General features: G+C 40.3%; 1 protein-coding gene across 1 annotated transcript; it reads right to left on the bottom strand.

The window, feature by feature from the left end:
* Positions 1-24: 24 nt before the first annotated feature.
* On the bottom strand, positions 25-24596 carry irf3 (interferon regulatory factor 3). The gene is made up of 9 exons (XM_061967733.1): positions 24443-24596; positions 19489-19655; positions 19239-19410; positions 10861-10974; positions 10521-10766; positions 10353-10443; positions 6591-6880; positions 6397-6515; positions 25-1369 (listed from the first exon to the last, which is right to left on the bottom strand). The coding sequence occupies exons 2-9, from the start codon at positions 19651-19653 to the stop codon at positions 1259-1261; spliced, it is 1308 nt and encodes a 435-aa protein (XP_061823717.1). The 5' UTR covers positions 19654-19655; positions 24443-24596; the 3' UTR covers positions 25-1258.
* Positions 24597-24634: the final 38 nt, after the last annotated feature.

Raw genomic sequence — 24634 nt, 5'->3', positions numbered from 1 at the left:
TCCAGGACTGTCAGTTTTAGTAATTACATTGCACTTTTATAGGAATTGGCAGAACAAGGAAACAAAATGGGAAAAAAAACGATTCACAGAGGGCAGGGCTTTTCAACAGGCGGCCTGAGGGCTAACAAGGTTCAGTTGAATACTTGTGAGACAAACATTTTTGCAGCAAATTCCTAAAAAAACGTGAGTGCTCCTGTTTTATAGAGGAACTTGGACCACTGTAAACACATTGGCATTTTAACCTTGCTAGTGTAGCAGCTTTGCATTGTGTATCGATCTTCCCACACTGCCTCTGCTCCCAGTGGGGCGGGATCCCCTGTCGCCCGAATAAGAGTTAAGTGTGCTAGCCACTTGGCCAAAAACCGTAGCTGCCAACTCAGTGATCAGTAGACTCTTTGAAGTTGTCAGGGAGTGAGGTTTACGAACGTACACCTGGCACAGCCACACTGGCTGGCCCCCCTTTACACTAGCAAACATAGAACACTGGGGTCCAAACTTGTGATTTACATCTCTGAGGCGTTCCTCAAGGCACCCTTTTAAGTCCCTTTTTCGTAATGTGAGTAATGTAACTAAAGTTTTTTTTTTTTTTGATTGATTGATTGAAACTTTTTTTAGTAGATTGCACAGTACATAACATATTCCGTACAATTGACCACTAAATGGTAACACCAGAATAAGTTTTTCAACTTGTTTAAGTCGGGGTCCACGTAAATCAATTCATGGTAAGGTGTTGCTATAGCTTGTTTATAAATGCGAGTTCAGTTAAAAAAAAAGTGTGACACTCACATTTTTGCTGCAGATTCTTAAAATCACAAGAGTGTATATAATAAAGATTATTTTTAACTAACATTTTTTACGGAAGGTCTTAAAAATGGCAGAGCCCTCCTGTAGCCCTGACAAAATAAATGGAACCAAAATCAAATGTCTACTGTAGAGGACACTGATTCTCCGGATTATACAAAGCATGACTGATAGTTTAAGGGGAAGTCCGCCCCCCTAATTTTCCGTAAATGTGGCCCCCAAAATATCCATCCATCCATTTTCTACTGCTTGTCCCTTTTTGGAGTCGCGGGGGGTGCAGCTGCATTCGGGCGGCAGGCGGGGTACACCCTGGACAAGTCGTCACCTCATCGCAGGCCCCCAAAACAATTTAGTGAAATGTCCCTGACATAGAAGTTTGTTCAAGTTTTACATAATAATTGATTGTAAACATGGTGGCATTTGCAATCTTACAAAAAAAAAAAGAAAAAGTGCAGCGTCAGCCTATGACCATCTCTTCAAGCGACACCTGCAGATCAACAGACTGTAGGGACGAAGCGCCACCATCGACTGCCAAGTTCTTCAAGATCTCCAACGACGTGAGAACCACCTGAAGAAGGAGAACATGAATTACGTCATTGTCAGGCTGCATTCAGGTTGGTTGGTTGGGTGGTTTTAGAATGACACAAACATTTGTTTGATATTTCCACACAACTTGTTGGAGTGGTGGTGCATGAAGCAGGAAGGACCAATTCAGATTCAGGCCACTTCCAAAAAGAAATGTAGCCTATGAATAGCGGCAGACGATCAATAATGGGCCGATGATTGACAGACTTTTTTTTTAACCTTGCTTTGGTAACTACGTTAACCCTCTGAGGCCGACCCGTGGGCTTTACGCAATCGTAGTTTCTTAGCTTAATGTCCGGGTAAATGATTCTCTTATGAGCATTTTTATTCACTCAAAAAACACTGAAAGTTACAGATATTCACTTTTGTCTTGCATATAATCACGTCTTGATCAACACATACACTTCCCTTCCTATAGAAACAGATTTTTTTTTTTAATACTAAGTAAGGCATTTTCAAATAGTAAATAGCTGTTTTTATACACTTTTCACTGAAAATAATATTGTATAACTGATTTTGATGCAAACTTTTAACTAAATATTAATGTTCTGCCTAAGTATTGCTTAACCCAAATGTGTCACAACATCGGAATGTGCCTTTATGTACATCAATGAGTCAAGATAGCACAGTATATGCACACCTACTTATGGAGAAATATACAATACTCAGAAACAATTTAGAATTTTTGGCTTGTGGGTGAAATTTTAGGATGAACCTAAAATCCACTTTTGTACTTTTTACCAACTCTTTGCACAACTTGCTGAACAAGGAGCTGATTTTTTTTTTCACATTTTCACAAAAAGTTATTCAGTAATTTCATAATACTATTATAGCTCGCTGTAAAATATATTTCATTATTACATATTTTTCAGTTACTTAACAAGAATTGTTGACATTTACTTGAAATACACGTAATTAACTTGATTGTTCAATAAGAGTTGTGTGAGACATAGGAAACACTTATATCTATGATGTATCACTAGCAGTGGGCAGATTCATTCAACACAGTCACAAACTTAGTATTCAAGGAGGCCGATAGTTGGAGCTGATATTCATTTACAGTACAATTTAGCTAAACATGAATAGTATACATCAGTTCAATAGTTTTTTAACAATTTTTTTTTTTAAACGGCAGACCAGTAGCGACATAACGTTTTGAAAAATACATCAGGGGATTATACAAACACCTTTATTACGTGTGTCCAAGAGGAGCATCAACATTTGCATTTTGAAATATGGGAATTCTACTGAAAATTGGTAAAAATTTTGGATTTTTGTGACAACAATAACTCACCATCTACTCAATTTTATCCAATTTTACACCCTTCCGCCCGATTGTAGCTGAGATAGGCTCCAGCGCCCCCCGCGACCCCAAAGGGAATAAGCGGTAGAAAATGGATGGATGGATATAGTAGTTAATGGATTTAATACATCGTAAGGTTTCCTCGTGAGAAACCCTAAAATATTGGTTGGTTGTTTGGTTAAAGTCTATTTTGAACATGTATACAGTTTCAATATAATACATCCCATATTTTACAAATTTTAATTTCTCTCTCCAACATGTCCGAAAAGGAGTAGGAAGAAGCAAAGCTTATTTAATCCTACTCCTTCTCAACTTCAAAGCAATTACTACCTGTTCTCAATTTGTAACACAATTCACATCAATGATTTCTAAATGGTATGATTGATATGAAATATATGATTTCTAAATATTGAAAACACTTCAATAAAACTATCCTTCATGTATTTTATAGTTGAGACATTTTTCAAGCTCGCTGACATAATTTCTTCCTGGACGTTACAGAAAGTATGAGTATTTTTTCATATTTTTGATACTAAATACTGGTATAATTTGTGAATATATTCTATCTACTGATGTATTTCTATCTGTCCAGTGCCAAAAATTGGTCCCCAGTAAATGACCTGATCTACTAAAGGTCTGTGTGTATTACGACACGTGCAAACTTGATAGCACACGCAAAGTAGAGTGCAGTCCATTTACTGTCTGCATGTCTATGCAAAATATATGCTAAATATCAGAACACACAAAGTCTTAGGAGGAGGAAATGCAAATATAATTATTTAGTACTTGCGATGGGATTTATCAAGGCTAAAACTGTTCTGCGTCTATGTCCAGCACATTATGAATGTACCTGTACAGTTGCGCTGTGAGAAAGAAGATGACGACTGAAAGAGAGAATATACAGTCTGTGTGCGTATCAACATATTTGAACCATCAGAAATAAAAATACTAGACATATTTTCTATTCAGCAATATCATTTTATAATTTTATAGAGGCTTGATGACTTAAAAGGGTCATATTATGATTTGTTTTCCCTACATTTAAAACACTTCCTGGATAGGCTGAGTAGCGACATTAAAATTGTCCCTAGTTTGTGAGTATGAATGTAAAGGTTGTCTGACTATCTGTGTTGGCCCTGCGATGAAGTGGCGACGAGTCCAGGGTGTAAAAAATGTTGAAAAGATCTCTGTTCTGAGGGAACCTGCCTGTCTCGACGGAGCTGTTGTTGCTGGACACACGACGATCTCTTGGGAGGATGAGTGTCGTGTGCCTGGCGACCCTTTCAGTCGAAGACATTTAAGATATCTACCTATTCGGAATTATGACAACAAGACATCTGCTGATTGGAGTAAGCGTTGCTCGGGTTTGTCAACAAATTGGAAGTTGCTGACAGCCTTCAAAGTACCTTAAAGCTGCCAAAAATGATTGGAGGATGCGGGAAGAACTGTGGACACTTGTGATTTTGGATAACATCGGACTGTTTGCCTTGCAGGATGAATTTGAGGACCGCAAATAGACAATTAAGAGTGAAATGCCCATTTTATTTTCGCTCACAAACACAAACATTCTATTTTGGATTGTTTCCCTGGCTTCGAGACTCCCCCGGAGGACAGTGCGGCGAAGACACAACAAACTAATTTCCTGTCTCTCATGGACACACACCTGTTGTTGACTTTGGACGGACTGACGGTTGCGAAAGCACCGGTCTTGAGATTTAATTTTTTTTACTCATCCTCTCCCAGCCTCTACCTTTTTCCAACCTTTTACGGATGGCGACCCATCGGCGTTTCTGTACAATGTTTGTTTGTCTAATCTTGAGCAGGTTTGTGCTGAAAACACAATTTTGTTGTACTTGTGCAATGACAATAAAGACCCACCCATCCAGGATAAGCTCTAGCCCCCCAGAGGGGGACAAGCGGTAGAAAATGGATGGATGGAAAACCCTTTCTTGTGGTCTTCATAACATGTAATGGGGGTTCATTGGTTAAAATGTTGCACAGTTTGTGTTCTTCAGGATGCGCCGTTTTGTGAGCGGTATGAATTACGTGGCTCCACTTCGACAACATCTGCTATGTTGTGGTTTTTACTGTTTCCATATGGAGTCCCCGGATAGATATGTTAGAACTATACATTACTTTGTACAAGAAACGGCAACAGCGGAGGATGCATGTGCATGAACGAGCTAGTCTGCCCAACAACAAGAGGATAGAGAAAAAGAAGAAAATTGTTAACTACAATGGCGGACTCGCGCAAAGCTCTTTGGCTAAATCTCTACCATATATGGATGATCTGCTGACGTCACAAATTGGAAAAAATGTTGGGCAAATTCCAAAAGGCTTGTTTAGAGGAAGTATGAAGGAAGGCAAGATTGTTTTATAATGTGTGTGATTGTGTGTGTGAATGGGTGAATGTGGAAATAGTGTCAAAGCGCTTTGAGTTCCTTAAAAAAAAGGTAGAAAAACGCTATAGAAGTAAAACCCATAATATCTCCACCATGCCTCCATGGTTTTAATTTATAATTGTTGGTACTAATGCAGATCCCAAATACACAAAAACAGGTACTATCAGATAAAAAAAAAGTTGATTTTGCATGATAGGCCCCCTTTAAGGGGCTGATTAAAACAAATTCAATTACCGTATTTTTCGGACTATAAGCCGCTCCGGAGTATAAGTCGCACCGGCCGAAAATGCACAATAAAGAAGAAAAAAACATATATAAGTCGCACTGGAGTATAAGTCGCATTTTTGGGGGAAATGTATTTGATAAAACCCAACATCAAGAATAGACATTTGAAAGGCAATATAAAATAAAGAAAGAATAGTGAACAACAGGCTGAATAAGTGTACGTTATAAGACGCATAAATAACCAACTGAGAACGTGCCTGGTATGTTAACGTAACATATTATGGTAAGAGCCATTCAAATAACTATAACATATAGAACATGCTATACGTTTACCAAACAATCTGTCACTCCTAATCGCTAAATCCCATGAAATCTTATACGTCTAGTCTCTTACGTGAATGAGATAAATAATATTATTTGATATTTTACGGTAACGTGTTAATAATTTCACACATAAGTCGCTCCTGAGTATAAGTCGCACCCCCGGCCAAACTATGAAAAAAACAGCGACTTATAGTCTGAAAAATACGGTAAGTCATTTTGGTGGGGGTTTTAATGGTGTTCTTCAGGAAATGTAGTGTGATAAATTAATCTCCCATATGAAAAAATATCTTGCAATATGCATTTTCTTGCGCCTGGATCATTCCAGATGCACCGTTTCAACACCGCAGTGCCTCCCAGAGCATTCAGCATGCTAAAAGTAAGTTCTGTTGCCTAGATCGCACTTCAACAAAGGCTAGAAAAGGTGGTGCATATTATATTTGCGCGCTGCATGTCAACAACATTCAAAACTCCACAAGTTGGACGGAGCTAATGATGCCGTAAATGTGGAGGGAAATGAGTGGCTCCATGGTGACAGCCAGTATACATGCAAAAACCTAATTTACAGAGAACAGTCTCCTCTACTTTTACACTTGTTATCAATTGTACATGCAGTCTTAGTAAATCACCCGTAACACACCCACTAATAGCACGTGCGCTCAAAATGTTTTACTTTGCAAACGTTATTTAGCAATTGTTACTTGGATCGTACAGGGGCCTGCTCTTATGTCTTCTAATCTAAAACAGGTTTGACCTCACCTCCACTGTGATGAGTTTCTTATTCCATGGTCTCATCTCTGGATCAGGCCACTTCTCGCCCAAGCAGAAGAAGAGAGAGCAGGGCGCGCACTCTTTGCCTCCGATAAAGTCCAGAATCCCTATGGGAGACGCCGAAATCAATCCAGCCATCAAGGCGAGAAAAACACCACAAAAAAAGAACCAAAAACTCCTACCCTGGATAAAGTTGGTGAATTGGTAAAGCGGTTGTCGCTGCTGCTTGGAGATCTCTTGTGTGTTTCTGCTCTGGTCGAACTTGGAGAAACTCCAAAAAACTTTGCTTTCGCCTCGCCGCTGGCCATAAATCACGTTGCCTGCCACGGCCAACTCGAAGCCCTCGCCCAAATTGTCCAGGATACGCTTGGTATACTCGGCTTGGACTTGACTTATAATGGTGGTGGGACTTGGAAGGGACACCAAGGACAGGCCGGACTCCTGGTCCAACGTGGGTTCCACCAGCTGTGGCCTGAAGTAAAGACAATGCATTTACTCGAAAGCAGGGCTTCTCAAACTGTGGTACGTGTACCACTAACTAGTGTTACGCGGGCTACATCTAGTGGTACGTGTAACGCAGGTGTCAAAACCATACCTTTTGCAGTGACTGGTATTATCTTGCTTTCTATTACTCTTTGCGCTCTTCCTAGTCACGTGACCGCCACAGTCCAATCAGCTTTGGTTATATGCTGGTAGCAGGAAGTGACTGGCATGCTCTTGCTTGCTATTTACTCTTTGAGTGCTGTGCGTGCTTCCTAGTCATGTGACCACCGCTTTCCAATTAGCTGTGCTTATAAGCCGATAGGCAGGAAGTGGCCAGTAGACAGAACTTGAGACAAACCGATTGTATTTCTGCTCAAGGTAGGTATTTATTCTCGTTTTCATCTGAAATATTGTGCTGACTGAGTCTAAACTAAAATGCCTATTTGTAACTTTTTAATGAGTTTTTTCTCATTAAGCTGTGTGTGACTGTAGAAGAGTTGAATCACTTGATTAAAGTACAGTGTTTTATTTTCTTACACTCAAACCGACTGTTACTATTCAAACTCTGTGTAATGTTACTTGGGCCAAAAAAGTAAATATACTTGTTAAATAAAACCTCTGCCTTGTTTTTAATGAGCACTCGGGCCTACCGCGCTACTGTATTTTAATGTTGGTCATTACGGCGGTATTTGGAGCGCCAAGCTTTTTCTGAAGTGGTGCTTGGTGAAGAAATGTTTGAGAACCACTGATCTAAAGGCTACAATTAATGTCTCAAATTAATTAACCGATTTCATAACAAAGGACAAGGAGCACAGGGTCTGGCATTAACGGCTGTGGCTGTAGGCAACCTCCCAAGTTTGAGGTGGGAGTAACTTCGGAGCCATCCAGCTGCTTTAAGAGTGTTGCGTTCTCAACTGTTATTGCACTGTTGTTTACATCAGCTGACTGACACTTTGGTCCCTCAGTGCCATTACAACATTGGTTCTGTTGCTGCTTTGTCACGCATTACACCTCCTAATAAGTGAGTGTGTGATCAAAGAGGGCTATGTTTTACCGCATTTTCCGGATTATAAGTCGCAGTTTTTTTCATAGTTTGGCCGGGGCTGCGACTTATACTCTGGAGCGATTTATGTGTGAAATTATTAACACATTACCGTAAAATATCAAATAATATTATTTATCTCATTCACGTAAGAAACTAGGCGTATGTATCAGCAATCGTCACACACACACACGTCAACCAATAAAAATTTGGCGGGGGCGGGTCATGGCAGAAGTGCATTGTGAAAAAAAAAAGATGCTACCTGCTACTATTTCCGTACCTATGAAAATTGATCATTTCAACATTGGCGGTAACTTATAAAAACTGAGAAGGGCTGAACAAAAATGGCACCAAATAGGAAATCCTATAGTGCAGGTTACAAGCTGGAAGTAGTGAAATATGCAGCAGAAAACGGCAATCGAGCAGCAGAAAGAAAGTTTGGAGCATGCGAGAAACTTGTAAGGAACTGGCGAAAAATGTCCGCAAAAAATGCGACTTATACTCTAGTGCGACTTATGTATATTTTTTTCCTTCTTTATTGTGCATTTTCGGCCGGTGCGACTTATACCCCGTAGCGACTTATATTCCAAAAAATACGGTACTTCCCGCGTTTCCCATGCAATATAAATCTATTTAAATTGGCCTCTTTCCAATTATCCCCTGCGTCCTTTTGCGGTTTAGGTAAATCACAGTCACGGTTATATTCCTACTTTTTTTTGTCTGAAATGTAGTACACAGTACTACACAGATATTTAACCCTTAAAGTACCGTATATTGAGGATTTTTTTGTCCTTTTTTTGCTCACTTTTTGGCTTTAACTTACAATGACGTTTTTCCATGTACAATTGTATTATGTCTGTTGGAATAATTGTTTGTAAGTTATCACAAAAGAAACGTTGTATTATGAATGCTGTCTTTCGAGGCCTAACAAGAGGAAGAAGGCTCGTGAAACGCCACTGTGATTTCAACACGGACAGATGGCAGGATCTGCTCAACTCCCAGAGGAACTCTCTTTGAAGTGTTAAACGAACTCTCTTTGAAGTATTTCACAAACTCTCTTCCAACTATTTCGTAACTGAAGTCAACGCTATTTACGACCCACTGCCCTCTTGAAGTCCCTGTGGTCAGGAGACGGGAGGGGTTATCCATTGTCCTCCAACACCTGCCCCAGCTGGATCCAGGAAGAGCCCAAGCCCGAGAAATCCTCTTCTTGGACTTCAAAGCGACCGAAAACAATGACTCTTTTACACACTTACCATTCCTGCTGTGACATATGTTGGTGCGTGAACATGGAACATCTGAATTAAAAGAGGAGACGAAAACCTTCTTCGTCAGAGCGTGCTAAGACACTGTAAGAGGTTACAGGTTGACGCATGTCTCTCCTCAATTGAGTCCAAATTGAATTCTGTTTCTGTTTGATTCCTTGCCTTTTGTCTTGTTTAATAGATGTCCTGTGTTTGAACGTGACAATGTCTATTTCAAATTTGTTCATATATCAACACGGGGAAATAATTTTCACCCAGGAGAGTAGCGCCAGGACAAAAAAGTCCACAGGGAATTAGGAGTGTTATAAAAAGATTTGGGATTTATATTTTTTTCTGCTTTTTTTGCTCAGATCCCATTTTCAACTTCAGTCCTAAATTTACAAAAATATTACTTTAACCCTCTGAATGCCCCTTGACCTAATTATGCCAGCATTTGTATTTTTTAAAAATGTGCATAAAATGTGTTTTATTGTTTCATCCATACAATAAATGTTAACAGACTGGGGTCAGGATCAGGACCTAATATACATGATATTAGCAATAAAACAAATGTTAACTGTTTTTATGAACATTTAAAAAACACAAAACTGACATAATTAGATGAATTGGGATTTAAAAGGGATGAAATAGATTTATTTTTTTTAAACATGACATAATTTGCTATTTTTAATCAAGGACTGAAGCTAATTGTGAGATTTGAGAAAGAACAGTAGAAAACATGAATCAAAAATGTTTTACACACTCATTGAAGACCTTTTTCGTCCTGGTGCTACTCTTCTGTTATTAAATAATGTATGCCTCTGAGGGTTTATAAAAAACGTTATGCTGGCTTTTCTGAGATATGTAGGAGAGACTGATCTCCAAATTAACCCCAAATGAAACACAATTGAAATGTGGGTGGTTGATGAGGGTTGTGTCTCTCTAGGGCCATTCAGGAATGCATCTCTGGTTTTATGTTGATATCTGTCTGCTGTTTCTCTTTTTGAATGTAATTATTTATTTGATTTGATTGAGATGTTTTGTATTTTTTACTTGTTGGGGGGAGAAAACAGCATTTAATGCATTTTTGTCTATCCCTGTGTCCAAAACCCGATACACAAATGTTTAAAATAAACGTTATGCTGCATGTCATAGGTGCTTTATTTGCATGTTACCTGTAAATTAAGCGGAATCCAGCTTCGTTATTAACCAGCTGCTCAGACACCATCTCGCCTCTGTAGAACACGGATATCCTGTATTGTGTCTCTGTCGAAGCAAGACAGAAGGCGTGTTAACTGTCCTACTCAATACTGACTTACAAGCTCGTTTTCCTGCCAACTTACTAAAATGATTTCCCTCCTTGGTCTTGTTCACAGTGTCTAGAAACTGCACCGCAAATTGGCCTCCGCACACCCCTCCCTCGGCTGGCGTCATTGGACGTACCGGTTGCTGGGGCAACCCGGCTTCGCAGACGGCACCCTCCAAAGCTACTGGATACGGCTGTCGCCCCGGCAACGCGTGCCCGCCAATCACGAGCTGATGCCGGAGCTCCTGTTGCTCGGGAGGAAGCTTAAAGGCTGCAGTGTCTTCTGAGTGAGTGTGTGTGGGGGAAGGAAAAGTTGGGGAGGAATTGAAGAACTCTGCAGTGCAAGGTGTGTGTTCTGGGTGGAATGATGCCGTTACCTGTTTGAGGCCCAATGTTGAGCTCCGTTACACACCTTTGCAGAATATCCTCATTAGGAGGACTCTCATACAAATCCGGTTCCTGTTGGCTTAAGGCTACAGCAATGAAGTTGTCTAATGGAGAGGACAAGAAAAAAAGCTCTTATATTCATAATAACTATACAAGGTACTGTATATACTAGTGTTTTTCAACCTTTTTTGAGCTTAGGCACATGTTTTTCATTGGAAAAAATCCCGAGGCAAACCACCAGCAGAAAACATTAAAAAATGAAACTCAGCATAAAAATGTGTTCTCGCAATTGTTGGATATGACTTTAAACCATAATCAAGCATGCATCACTATAGCTCTTGTCTCAAAGTAGGTGTACTGTCACCACCTGTCACATCACGCCATGACTTATTTGGAGTTTGTTGGTGTTTTCCTGTGTGTAGTGTTTTAGTTCCTGTCTTGCGCTCCTATTTTGGTGTCTTTTCCTGTTTTGTTGGTGTGTCTTCTTGTAGCAGTTTCATGTCTTCCTTTGAACGTTATTCCCCGCACCGGCTTTGTTTTAGCAATCAAGACCATTTAAGTTGTGCGGACGCTATCCTTCTTTGTGTGAACATTGTTGATTGTCATGTACGGATGTACTTTGTGGACGCCGTCTGCTCCACACGCTGTAAGTCTTTGCTGTCGTCCAGCATTCTATTTTTGTTTACTTTGCAGTCATTTCAGTTTTAGTTTCGTTCTGCATAGCCATTCCTAGGCTTCAATGCCTTTTCTTAGCGGCACTTGCCTTTTGTTTATTTTTGGTTTAAGCGTTAGATACCTTTATACCTGCACGCTGCCTCCCGCATATTGTGATCACGACAAACCATGTTCCCGACATCTACAAAGCAATTAGCTACCTGCTGCTACCTACTGATATAGAAGAATACTACATGGTTACTCTGCCGAGCTCTAGACAGCACAGACACTCAACAGCAGCACATTATTTGCGGATTATAATTACTGGTTTGCAAAAAAAAATTTCAGCCCAATTACATAAATTACATACTGTATCTCACGGCACACTAGTGTGCCGTGAGATACAGACTGGCACATCCGCGGCACAGTGGTTGAAAAACACTGGTATATACATACAGAAAGTTATGATTTATTGCTACATTTAAAAAAAAAATTATGTCTTTGCCAACACAATGATACTCAGTTATTTAAAAAGTATATATACTATTACAATAAATGTACCTTTTCAACATAAATACTTTATTTTCTTTTTAAAAAAAAACATGTTTTATTTAATTTTGAATATATAAAAAATATTATTAGATAACATTGAAATGCTCAATTATTGAAGAAAATGTGTCAGGTAATATTGTTTTTAAAAAAGCTGTTGTTGTAGTGTAAAGTGTACCATGTCATGCTGAGAGACATTTAAAATATTTGGGTCATTTTTTAAGATGTTTCGGTAATTCCAGTGAATTCCGAGTCTTGGGGTGACTAATTGGTTCAGAAACGATTCTTGATTCAAACCAATATTCGCAATATATAATTTGGTAAATCAATTATAATAACAACTTTTCAAAACAGGATACAGCTTACAAACGCTCCTCCTTTGGCTTCCGGTGTATGATGTCGCACAAAGATGGCCTCAAAATGTCATATTGTAAAAGCGAAGGTCGAAATTTTGAATCGATTCACAATCAAAATTCGAATCACAATTCGGATGTGAATACATTATTTTGGACACCCCCTCAGTATAATTATGTTTAAAATATAGATAGACTAAACAATCTGGATCATCAAATAAATAAATAATACTAAAATTATCATATAGTCATACCTCACAACATCGTGCTTTAAAATATTGCGATATACCACATTTAGAGATTTTTTTCTTTTTTTTTAAGCATATTCTACAATTTTTGGATCATAAACTAAGTATGCTCAAGCCTAAAAATATTTATATAAATTAAAAATATCTGTCCCAGGTGTACCTTGCTCCAGCCCCCTCCTGCGACCCAAAAAGGGACAAAGGATGGAACCAACAATCAAATCACGCTGTTCAGTATCAGCCTCGGGTAGCATTACTATATTGAATTAAAAGAGTGTGAATGTGACTAAATGGTGTTATTTCATGTTTAGAGAGCTCTCATAATGTTGAAAAACATATTTGGAAGATTGTAAACAGGTTTATTATGCTCTAGCTATTATACTTTTTGATTTACAATTAATGACGTAACTTTATTGACTGCGGTCGTATCGGAAACCAATTAACAGCGATAAACGAGGGACAACTGTGTTACAATAATAGTGCTAAAGCAATACCTTTTCAACATAAATAAACTGCCTATAAATGCAACACTTTTGTTTTTGCAACCATTTTTCATGAGTTGAACTCAAAAGATCTAAAACTTTTACTATATCCACAAATTTGTCTAAATCTGTGTTAGTGAGCATTTCTTCTTTGCCAAGATAATCCATCCCACGTCTGGGGGGTGGGGGGCTGGGGGGGTCAGAAAAGCAGTCAGTATCCGGTGAGATCACCATTTGCATCACACGGTGCAACACATCTTGTTGGGATAGAGTTGATCAGGTTGTTGATTGTGACCTGTGGAATGTTGGTCCACTCCTCTTCAATGGATGTGCCAAGTTGCTGGATATTGGCAGGAACTGGAACACGCTGTCGTATACGCCGATCCACTGCATCCCAAACATGCTCAATGGGTGACATGTCCGGTGAGTATGCTGGCCGTACAAGAACTGGGATGTTTTCAGCTTCCATGAATTGTGTACAGATCTTTGCAACATGGGGCCGTGCATTGTCATACTGCAACATGAGGTGATGGTCTCGGGTGAATGATAATAATAATAATAATGGATTTTATTTGTTAAAGCACTTTACATTGAGCAAACAACCTCAAAGTGCTACAGTGTATTAAAAAATAATAATAATAAAAAAATAAAATAAATAAAAACTAGAACAGCCTAATAGCTAGGACTAGCACACATATATGTAAAAAAAAAAAAAAGAGGCTTTTTTAAAAAGAAGGATTTTTAAACCTTTTTTAAAAGCATCCACAGTCTGTGGTGCCCTCAGGGGGTCAGGGAGAGCGTTCCACAGACTGGGAGCGGCGGAGCAGAAAGCCCGGTCTCCCATTGTTCGTAGCTTTGTCCTCGGAGGTTGGAGGAGGTTAGCCTGTCCGGAGCTGAGGTGTCGTGTGGAGGATTTGGGGGTGAGCAGTTCTTTGAGGTAGAGGGGGGCATTTCCATGGAGGCACTGGTGGGTTAGTAGGGAGACTTTGTATTCAATCCTGAGTGGAACGCCAGTGAAGGGATTTGAGAACGGGTGTGATGTGGTCGTATTTCCGCACTCTCATCAGGATCCTAGCAGCACTATTCTGTAAGTACTGCAGCTTCTGGATGTTCTTGCTGGGGATCCCGACAAGAAGTGAGTTGCAGTAGTCTAGCCTGGAGGAGACAAAGGCGTGGACGAGCCTCTCGGCATCAGAGAGAGTGAGTGAGGGGCGGAGTTTAGCAATGTTCCTGAGGTGGTAGAAGGAGGTCTTGCACAGTTGTTTTATTTGAGCCTCAAAGGTCAGGTGAGGGTCCATTCTAACACCCAGATTAGTGACTGAGAAAGAGAGGTGAATGTCGTGGCCGGAGAAGGCAATGCTGGTGATGGTGTATGACTGGGTCTGATGTGGGGTGCCGACTAGAATGGCTTCGGTTTTGGAGCTGTTCAGTTGCAGAAAATTGTGTTTCATCCACGACCTTTATCTCCTCCAGGCAGTTGGTAAGTGTAGATGATGGCAGGGCTGCAGAGGTGGTTGGGTTGGTTTTCAGGTAGAGTTGGGTGTCATCGGCATAGCAGTGGAATGATATTCCTTGCTAGCTGATGACACGGCCAAGGGGGGGAGCATGTAGAGTGTGAAAAGGGTGGGGCCGAGGACTGATCCTTGAGGGACACCACAGGTGACAGAGAGTGTGTCTGACTTTGCCTCTGTTCTTTTGGTGAGGTAGGACGTGAACCAGTTTAGGGCAGAGAGTCCGATGGTGGAGTGTAGGCGGTGTAGGAGGATGCCGTGATCAACAGTGTCGAATGCTGCTGTGAGGTCAAGGAGGATGAGAAGGGATGGTGAGCCAGCATCAGCAGTCATCAGCAAGTCATTGGTGACCCTGACCAGAGCAATCTCTGGGCTGTGGCCAGAGCAAAAACCAGACTGAAACTTTTCATAAAGGTTGTTGGTTTTAAGATGGTCATGAAGTTGGGCAGCAACTACCTTTTCCAGCACCTTTGAGAGGAATGGGAGGTTGTAGATCGGTCGGTAGTTGGCCAGCACTTCTGGGTCTAGGCTGGGCTTTTTGAGGAGTGGTTTGATGACTGCAGTTTTCAGCAGAGGTGTGGACTCGAGTCACATGACTTGGACTCGAGTCATGAATTTGATGACTTTAGACTCGACTTGACAAAATGTAAAAAGACTTGCAACTCGACTTAGACTTTAACATCAATGACTTGTGACTTCACTTGGACTTGAGCCTTTTGAATTGACATGACTTGACATGACTTGCTACTTTCCCCAAAACCCAAAGATGAAAAAGTTATTCGGGAGCGCTCCGTATTTTTCATTGTGTACTTGTCTATCAGCGTTGCGTGTGTCAGCTGGTGTGCTCTCAGTACAACAGCCAATCAAATTAGATCTACTTTGTTTTCATCACACAGCATTCATCCAATCAAATTGCAGGACAACCAACGAAGAAGACATGTCCAAACCACACGCCAGTGAACAAAAAATGATACCTAAAATATTTTCGTTTGGGTATAAAAATTACGAGGTGGTCAACACAAAACGGTTTGCAGTATGCAACACATGCAGTTCGAAAATGACTGATGGAGAGGCAGCAACTTCCAACTTCGTCCGGCATTTGAAGTTGCACAAAGAACGGTAAGTTTTGAATGTAAGATAACGTTTATTGGCTAAGTAACGTGACTTTTATTTGCTGTGTAGTTAAATCAGTGAGGCTGTAAACTCACTGCTAACGTTATAACGTTATTGCAAACACGGGAATCTGTTGCAGTTCACTACCTTATTCATACTTTTTGTTCAGTAATTTTTTAAGCAGGGTTACGTTAGTCAATATATCACACGTAACGTTAGACGGCGGTCAGCAGCACCGCGTATTTTAGCCACCTAAAAAAAGACAAAAATAGTAAAATAAAGGTCAGTTAAAATGTATACTATATTATGAATATGTGTACCGTTTTAGCTAGCTTTCTGACATACTGTTGGTTGTTTACCTCAGTGGTGCCCAACCACCGGGCCGCGGCCCGGTACTGGTCCGTGGATCGATTGGTATCGGGCCGCACAAGAAATATATATTTTTTTTTTTTTTTTTTTTTAATTAAATCAACATAAAAAACACAAGATACACTTACAAGTAGTGCACCAACCCAAAACAACTCTCTCCCCCCTTTTGTTCTGGGCATTGAACATGAAGACTCTTCCTTCACTGTTCCGAGTGCCCATGAGAGTCTTGGCAGTGCCTGCCTCCAGTGCTCCAGTGGAGCGAGTTTTCAGCCATGGTGGCATCATACTACGCCCCCATCGTGCACAAATGACTGACAGACTCTTGGCTAATTTGGTCTTTTGCAAATGCAATGCAGCATAGGGCCCTGACATATAAAAAGTACAACTTTTTTGTTATGTTCACGTATATGTCATGTTTTTTCAATGTTAACACTTTTGTACAAATAAGTACATTTGCACTTTATTTTTCAATGTGTTTGTTCTGTAAAGGAATGAGTTAATGTTTAAAATGACTGGTTAATAGTGCTATTATAAAGTGCAATGTCAGCACAAATTTATTTCCTGCAATTTAAAATGCACTTGTTTTAATAAATAAATACAGCGTTTGAAAAGCATACACAATCTGTGTTAATATATTAGTCTGTGGTTAAAAGGACTTGAAAGGACTCGAAACTCAAAATGCAGGACTTAGGACTTGACTTGAGACTTTCCAGTCTTGACTTTGGACTTGACTCGGGGCTTGCCTGTCTTGACTCGGGACTTGACTCGGACTTGAGGGCAAAGATCTGAGACTTACTTGTGACTTGCAAAACAATGACTTGGTCCCACCTCTGGTTTTCAGGACAGTGGGGACCTGACCAGCCTGGAGGGAGTGACACAACAATGGGCCTCAGGATCTCGTCACGGTATCTCTGTGCATTCAAAATGCCATCAATAAAATGCACTTGCGTTCGTCGTCCATAACACACGCCTGCCCATACCATAACCCCATCCCCACCAAGGGCCACTTGATTCGCACACACGCTATCTGCCATCTGCGCTGAACATTGAAAATAGGGATTCATCCGTGAAGACAAAACCTCTCCAACGTGCCAGACGCCATCAAATGTAAGCATTTGCCCACTCAAGTCAGTTACGACGACAAACTGCAGTCAAGTCGAGACCCCGTTGAGGACGACAAGCATGCAGATGAGCTTCCCTGAGATGGTCTCTCACAGTGCAGAAATTATTTGGTTATGCAAACCCATTGTGGCAGCAGCCGTCTGGGAGGCTGGTCTCAAACAATCATGGAGGTGCACCCGCTGGGTGTGGAGGTCTGGGCTGGTGTGGTTAAACGTGGTCTGCGGCAGTAAGACCGGTTGGATGTACTGCCAAATTCTCTGAAACGCCTTTGGAGACAACTTATAGACAAGAAATGAACATTCAATTCACAAGCAACAGCTCTGGTGGACATTCCTGCAGTCAGCTTGCCAACTGCATGCTACCTCAAAACTTGCGACACCTGCGGCATTTTGTTGTGTGATAAAACTGCACATTTCAGAGTGGCCTTTCATTGTGGGCAGCCAAAGGCACACCTGCGGAATAATCATGTGGTTTGATTAGCATCTTGATATACCACACCTGTGAGGTGGTATGGGTTATCTTGGCAAAGAAGAAATGCTCACTAACACAGATTTAGACAGATTTGTGAACAATATTTGAGAGAAATAGGTCTTTTGTGTAGATAGTAAAAGTTTTAGATCTTTGAGTTCAACTCATGAAAAGTGGGAGCAAAAATATAAGTATTTTTGTTCAGTGTATATATTTTTATTATTAAACAAAGCATACTTTATTTCATTTTAAATATATAGGATAACCGGGGCTTCACGGTGGCAGAGGGGTTAGTGCATCTGCCTCACAATACGAAGGTCCTGAGTAGTCTTGGGTTCAATCCCGGGCTCGGGATCTTTCTGTGTGGAGTTTGCATGTCCTCCCCGTGACTGCGTGGGTTCCCTCCGGGTACTCCGGCTTCCTCCCACTTCCAAAGACATGCACCTGGGGATAGGTTGATTGGCAACACTAAATTGGCCCTAGTGTGTGGATGTGAGTGTGAATGTTGTCTGTCTATCTGTGTTGGCCCTGCGATGAGGTGGCGACTTGTCCAGGGTGTACCCCGCCTTCCGTCAGATTGTAGCTGAGATAGGCTCCAGCGCCCCCCGCGACCCCAAAGGGAATAAGCGGTAGAAAATGGATGGATGGATGGATTATATTAAAATGTTTGATGAATATAAGTCAAATTAATTAACAAGCTCGGTTGGTAGAGTGGCCGTGCCAGCAACTTGAGGGTTCCAGGTTCGATCCCGGCTTCTGCCATTCTAGTCACTGTCGTTGTGTCCTTGGGCAAGACACTTTACCCACCTGCTCCCAGTGCCACCCACACTGGTTTGAATGTAACTTAGATATTGGCTTTCACTATGTAAAAGTGCTTTGAGTCACTAGAGAAAAGCGCTATATAAATATAATTCACACACTTCACTTCACTTATTTTAGGTTTTTTTTGTTTTGATTATTTTGTTGTTGTACTGTAGAGTGTACCACATCATACTGAGAGGTGTTTATAAAATCTTGGTTATTTTTTAAGATATATGGCTACAGATATGGTTTTGATTTATTTCTTACATGCATACAGATTCGAGACAACACTGCAATATCATGAAATAACTCAAAAATCAATACAATTCGATGACTCGATTAAGAATCAACACGATTTTCGATTCAAACAGATTCTCGCAGTATATTTTTTATGTATGAATTATAATAAACACTTTTCCAAAGAGGTTGCAAAAGCGACTCTTTTGGCTGCTGATGTATACCTGCGGCGACTAAACGCGTAGACGGCCTAAAAAATGTCTTATTCTGTAAACAATTAGAATTGATTCAGAATCGTAATGAATAAGAATCATTATTATTATTTAAAAATATAACGTTATATACAAAACATTCAGGATCATTAAAACATTTAAATACATTAAATCAAAACGGTAAATAATATACATTTGTATTACAATGATTTAAGACTTGAATATTAATGACTGCTGGTGTTTGTGCCTCACCAGGTGAAGTCGAGTCTTTTGGCCAGCGGTACACTTTGTGAGGGTTCGCTGTGTCGTTTTTATTATCTGCCATCATTTTGAATTCTTTGGCTCGCAGAACGCTTCGGAAGTTCCGCTTCCACACCGAGGAGTCGCCTTGGACGCGCCCATTGCCACTGACCTTTGCCCAGGCCTACAGCACACAAAGAGACAGGAATAATGAGACAATACACCGCATATTATAATAAAATATTTTATATAGAAGATTTACCTTGAAGATGAGACTGTCCGTATCAGAAGAATCTTGTCGCAAAGCGTGTTTCCAAGGAATACAAAACTCGGTTTCCTGCTGGTTTGTCCACTGCACACCTGGGTACTTACCGCTATCAATCTCAGCCCGTAGCCACTGAACGAACAGAGGTTTGGAATGAGCCATTTCTTAAGGGGAAAGAAAACAAAACATGTGTAAACAACATATACACATATATATATATATATATACAGTATACTGTGTATATGTATATATACAGGTAAAAGCCAGTCAATTAGAATATTTTGAAAAACTCGATTTATTTCAGTAATTGCATTCAAAAGGTGTAACTTGTACATTATATTTATTCATTGCACACAGACTGATGCATTCAAATGTTTATTTCATTTAATTTTGATGATTTGAAGTGGCAACAAATGAAAATCCAAAATTCCGTGTGTCACAAAATTAGAATATTACTTAAGGCTAATACAAAAAAGGGATTTTTAGAAATGTTGGCCAACTGAAAAGTATGAAAATGAAAAATATGAGCATGTACAATACTCAATACTTGGTTGGAGCTCCTTTTGCCTCAATTACTGCGTTAATGCGGCGTGGCATGGAGTCGATGAGTTTCTGGCACTGCTCAGGTGTTATGAGAGCCCAGGTTGCTCTGATAGTGGCCTTCAACTCTTCTGCGTTTTTGGGTCTGGCATTCTGCATCTTCCTTTTCACAATACCCCACAGATTTTCTATGGGGCTAAGGTCAGGGGAGTTGGCTGGCCAATTTAGAACAAAAATACCATGGTCCGTAAACCAGGCACGGGTAGATTTTGCGCTGTGTGCAGGCGCCAAGTCCTGTTGGAACTTGAAATCTCCATCTCCATAGAGCAGGTCAGCAGCAGGAAGCATGAAGTGCTCTAAAACTTGCTGGTAGACGGCTGCGTTGACCCTGGATCTCAGGAAACAGAGTGGACCGACACCAGCAGATGACATGGCACCCCAAACCATCACTGATGGTGGAAACTTTACACTAGACTTCAGGCAACGTGGATCCTGTGCCTCTCCTGTCTTCCCCCAGACTCTGGGACCTCGATTTCCAAAGGAAATGCAAAATTTGCATGGTTGGGTGATGGTTTGGGGTGCCATGTCATCTGCTGGTGTCGGTCCACTCTGTTTCCTGAGATCCAGGGTCAACGCAGCCGTCTACCAGCAAGTTTTAGAGCACTTCATGCTTCCTGCTGCTGACCTGCTCTATGGAGATGGAGATTTCAAGTTCCAACAGGACTTGGCGCCTGCACACAGCGCAAAATCTACCCGTGCCTGGTTTACGGACCATGGTATTTCTGTTCTAAATTGGCCCGCCAACTCCCCTGACCTTAGCCCCATAGAAAATCTGTGGGGTATTGTGAAAAGGAAGATGCAGAATGCCAGACCCAAAAACGCAGAAGAGTTGAAGGCCACTATCAGAGCAACCTGGCCTCTCATAACACCTGAGCAGTGCCAGAAACTCATCGACTCCATGCCACGCCGCATTAACGCAGTAATTGAGGCAAAAGGAGCTCCAACCAAGTATTGAGTATTGTACATGCTCATATTTTTCATTTTCATACTTTTCAGTTGGCCAACATTTCTAAAAATCCCTTTTTTGTATTAGCCTTAAGTAATATTCTAATTTTGTGACACACGGAATTTTGGATTTTCATTTGTTGCCACTTCAAATCATCAAAATTAAATGAAATAAACATTTGAATGCATCAGTCTGTGTGCAATGAATAAATATAATGTACAAGTTACACCTTTTGATTGCAATTACTGAAATAAATCAAGTTTTTCAAAATATTCTAATTTACTGGCTTTTACCTGTGTGTATATATATATATATATATATATATATATATATATATATATATATATATACATATGTTTACATACATATATATTTATATACACACACATAGATACATATATATATATATACATATATACAAACCATATGAGTTGGGAAACTGTGTTAATGTAAATATAAACGGAATACAATGATTTGCAAATCATTTTCAACCCATTTTCAGTTGAATATGCTACAAAGACAACATATTTAAAGTTCAAACTGATAAAAAAAAATTTTTTTTTTGCAAATAATCATTAACTTTAGAATTTGATGCCAGCAACACGTGACAAAGAAGTTGGGAAAGGTGGTAATAAATACTGATAAAGTTGAGGAATGCTCATCAAACACTTATTTGGAACATCCCACAGGTGTGCAGGCTAATTGGGAACAGGTGGGTGCCATGATTGGGTATAAAAACAGCTTCCCAAAAAATGCTCAGTCTTTCACAAAAAAGGATGGGGCGAGGTACACCCCTTTGTCCACAACTACGTGAGCAAATAGTCAAACAGTTTAAGAACAACGTTTCTCAAAGTGCAATTGCAAGAAATGTAGGGATTTCAACATCTACGGTCCATAATATCATCAAAGGGTTCAGAGAATCTGGAGAAATCACTCCACGTAAGCGGCTTGGCCGGAAACCAACATTGAATGACCGTGGCCTTCGATCCCTCAGACGGCACTGTATCAAAAACCGACATCAATCTCTAAAGGATATCACCACATGGGCTCAGGAACACTTCAGAAAACCACTGTCACTAAATACAGTTTGTCGCTACATCTGTAAGTGCAAGTTAAAGCTCTACTATGCCAAGCCACATTCAGCACGTGTTACCACAGCGTGGCTTCGTAAAAAAATAAGAGTGCGGGTACTTTCCTGGTCCGCCTGCAGTCCAGACCTGTCTCCCATCGAAAATGTGTGGCGCATTATGAAGCGTAAAATACAACAGCGGAGACCCCGGACTGTTGAACGACTGAAGCTCTACATAAAACAAGAATGGGAAATAATTCCACTTTCAAAGCTTCAGCAATTAGTTTCCTCAGTTCCCAATCGTTTATTGAGTATTGTTAAAAGAAAAGGTGATGTAACACAGTGGTGAACATGCCCTTTCCCAACCACTTTGGCACATGTTGCAGCCATGAAATTCTAAGTTAATTATTATTTGCAAAAAAAAATAAAGTTTATGAGTTTGAACATCAAATATCTTGTCTTTGTAGTGCATTCAATTGAATATGGGTTGAAAAGGATTTGAAAATCATTGTATTCCGTTTATATTTACATCTAACACAATTTCCCAACTCATATGGAGACGGGGTTTGTATATAAATACACACACATATATATATATACATATGTGTCGCGCCTCGCCAAGGAGCAGCGAGAATACCAAGAAGCGCATATGCCAAATTTTCAAAGAGAACGGCCTACGGATCACGATTGAAGCCAACAAGCAAACCGTCAACTTCCTTGACGTCACTTTCAACCTGAGAAATAACAGCTACCAACCATTCACGAAACCCAACACAACACTCCAATACGTGCACCATGACAGCAACCACCCACCCACCACCACGAAAAGAATACCTACCGGAATCAATAAAAGGCTATCGATGCTGTCATCTAGCAAAGCTGAATTTGACCAAGCAACCCCCCCGTACCAAAAAGCCCTTGATGAAAGCGGATACAATTTCACCCTCACCTATGAACCCACGCCAGGAAACCAGCCTAAAAAGAACAGAAAACGAAACGGCATCATCTGGTACAACCCCCCATACAGCAAAAACGTCTCAACGAACATTGGACACAAATTCCTCAACCTGATTGACAAACACTTTCCCAAAGACAACAACCTAAGAAAAGTATTCAACAAGAACAACATCAAATTGAGCTACAGCTGCATGAACAATATACGACAAATCATCTCAAACCACAACAAAACAATTGCAAATGAGCCGTCGACCCCCAGTCAGAACGACTCCAAAACCAACAAAGCATGTAACTGTCGAAAGAAACCTGATTGCCCCCTCAACGGGGGATGCTTACAAACATCAGTTGTCTACCAATCTAAGGTAATACGCAAGGACATTAACACATCCGACATATATGTAGGATTAACCGAGGGTGAATTCAAAACCAGATGGAACAACCACAAGGCTTCTTTCAGGAACAAAAACCTGCGAAATACCACAGAACTCAGCAAACACATTTGGGACCTCAAAGACAATAATGTTGAATATTCAATAACATGGCAAATTCTTGCATCCAGCACACCTTACAATAGTGGTAATAAAAGATGCAACCTATGCTTGAAAGAGAAACTGTTTATTATCTACCGTCCAGACCTGTCATCCCTCAACAAGCGCAGCGAAATTGTAACAACATGCCGCCATAGACGGAAACACCTCCTAGGTAACACATGAACCAATCACCACGCCCCTAGGCCAGCCTGTACCCACCCACTCTGTGCCCTATATAAACCATGGTATGCGAATGCTCCCATTAAAATCTCCTGACGATTGAGGGTACCCCCCCTCATGAAACAGGCCTGTAGAGATGAAATAGTCTTGTGATTTTTTTTCCCCACACATACATATATATACATACATATATATATATATATATATATATATATATATATATATATATATATATATATATAATCACACTTTCTAATGTGACTAAAAGTTGGCATGTGCTTTTACCCATCCAGGATGTCCCCATTGTTTTATAGTAGGAAACATTCCCGACCTATAGAGGGCGTCATTGCACCATGAATGGGTAAAATGAATTTAAATATAACAAAGAATAAAAGTATTACTGTCGAGTTGTACAGATATAGAACATCCTAATGTATAATGTCTCTACAACTCCGAGAATGAAATGTGACTTATATTTTTTCTAAATACACAAATGTTTAAGTTGTAGAAATAGAGGAACTTCGCAAACACGGTGTAAACTCTTAACATACACAAAACATTAACATACTCGAGTATGCTAGCTGGCGTTGAGTTTTTAAGTGTACGATATACAATTACACGAACGATAGCCATTTTTTTGTACGTAAAGAATAAAGAGAAACGTTTTACCCCGAAAATGGTCGACCTTTGCCTGTGGTGAGTTCAAGTGTCGTCGTTAAAGTGACAGACTTGAAACTGGGAACGCTTAAATAGCCAAGACAAGGGCTGCCTTCACGAGAAACTCCCGCGGTTTCGCTTTCGTTTTCCCAATTTCAGCCAAGCCCTCAAAAACACATCTCGATTTCATCACATATTGTATGA

The sequence above is a fragment of the Nerophis lumbriciformis genome, linkage group LG11 (genome assembly GCF_033978685.3).
Source record: "Nerophis lumbriciformis linkage group LG11, RoL_Nlum_v2.1, whole genome shotgun sequence".
Classification (NCBI taxonomy): domain Eukaryota; kingdom Metazoa; phylum Chordata; class Actinopteri; order Syngnathiformes; family Syngnathidae; genus Nerophis; species Nerophis lumbriciformis.
This window is presented reverse-complemented; position numbering and strand designations above follow the sequence as displayed.

Bases quoted from the DNA above. Each gene is read 5' to 3' on its own strand.
- irf3 (XM_061967733.1), bottom strand. From the start codon at position 19,653: ATGGCTCATTCCAAACCTCTGTTCGTTCAGTGGCTACGGGCTGAGATT. The intron at 6,516-6,590 runs GTAGGAGTTTTT...CGTCTCCCATAG, and splicing joins ATTCACCAACTTTATCCAGG to GGATTCTGGACTTTATCGGA. The intron at 1,370-6,396 runs GTGAGGTCAAAC...CTCCTTCTTCAG, and splicing joins AGAAACTCATCACAGTGGAG to GTGGTTCTCACGTCGTTGGA.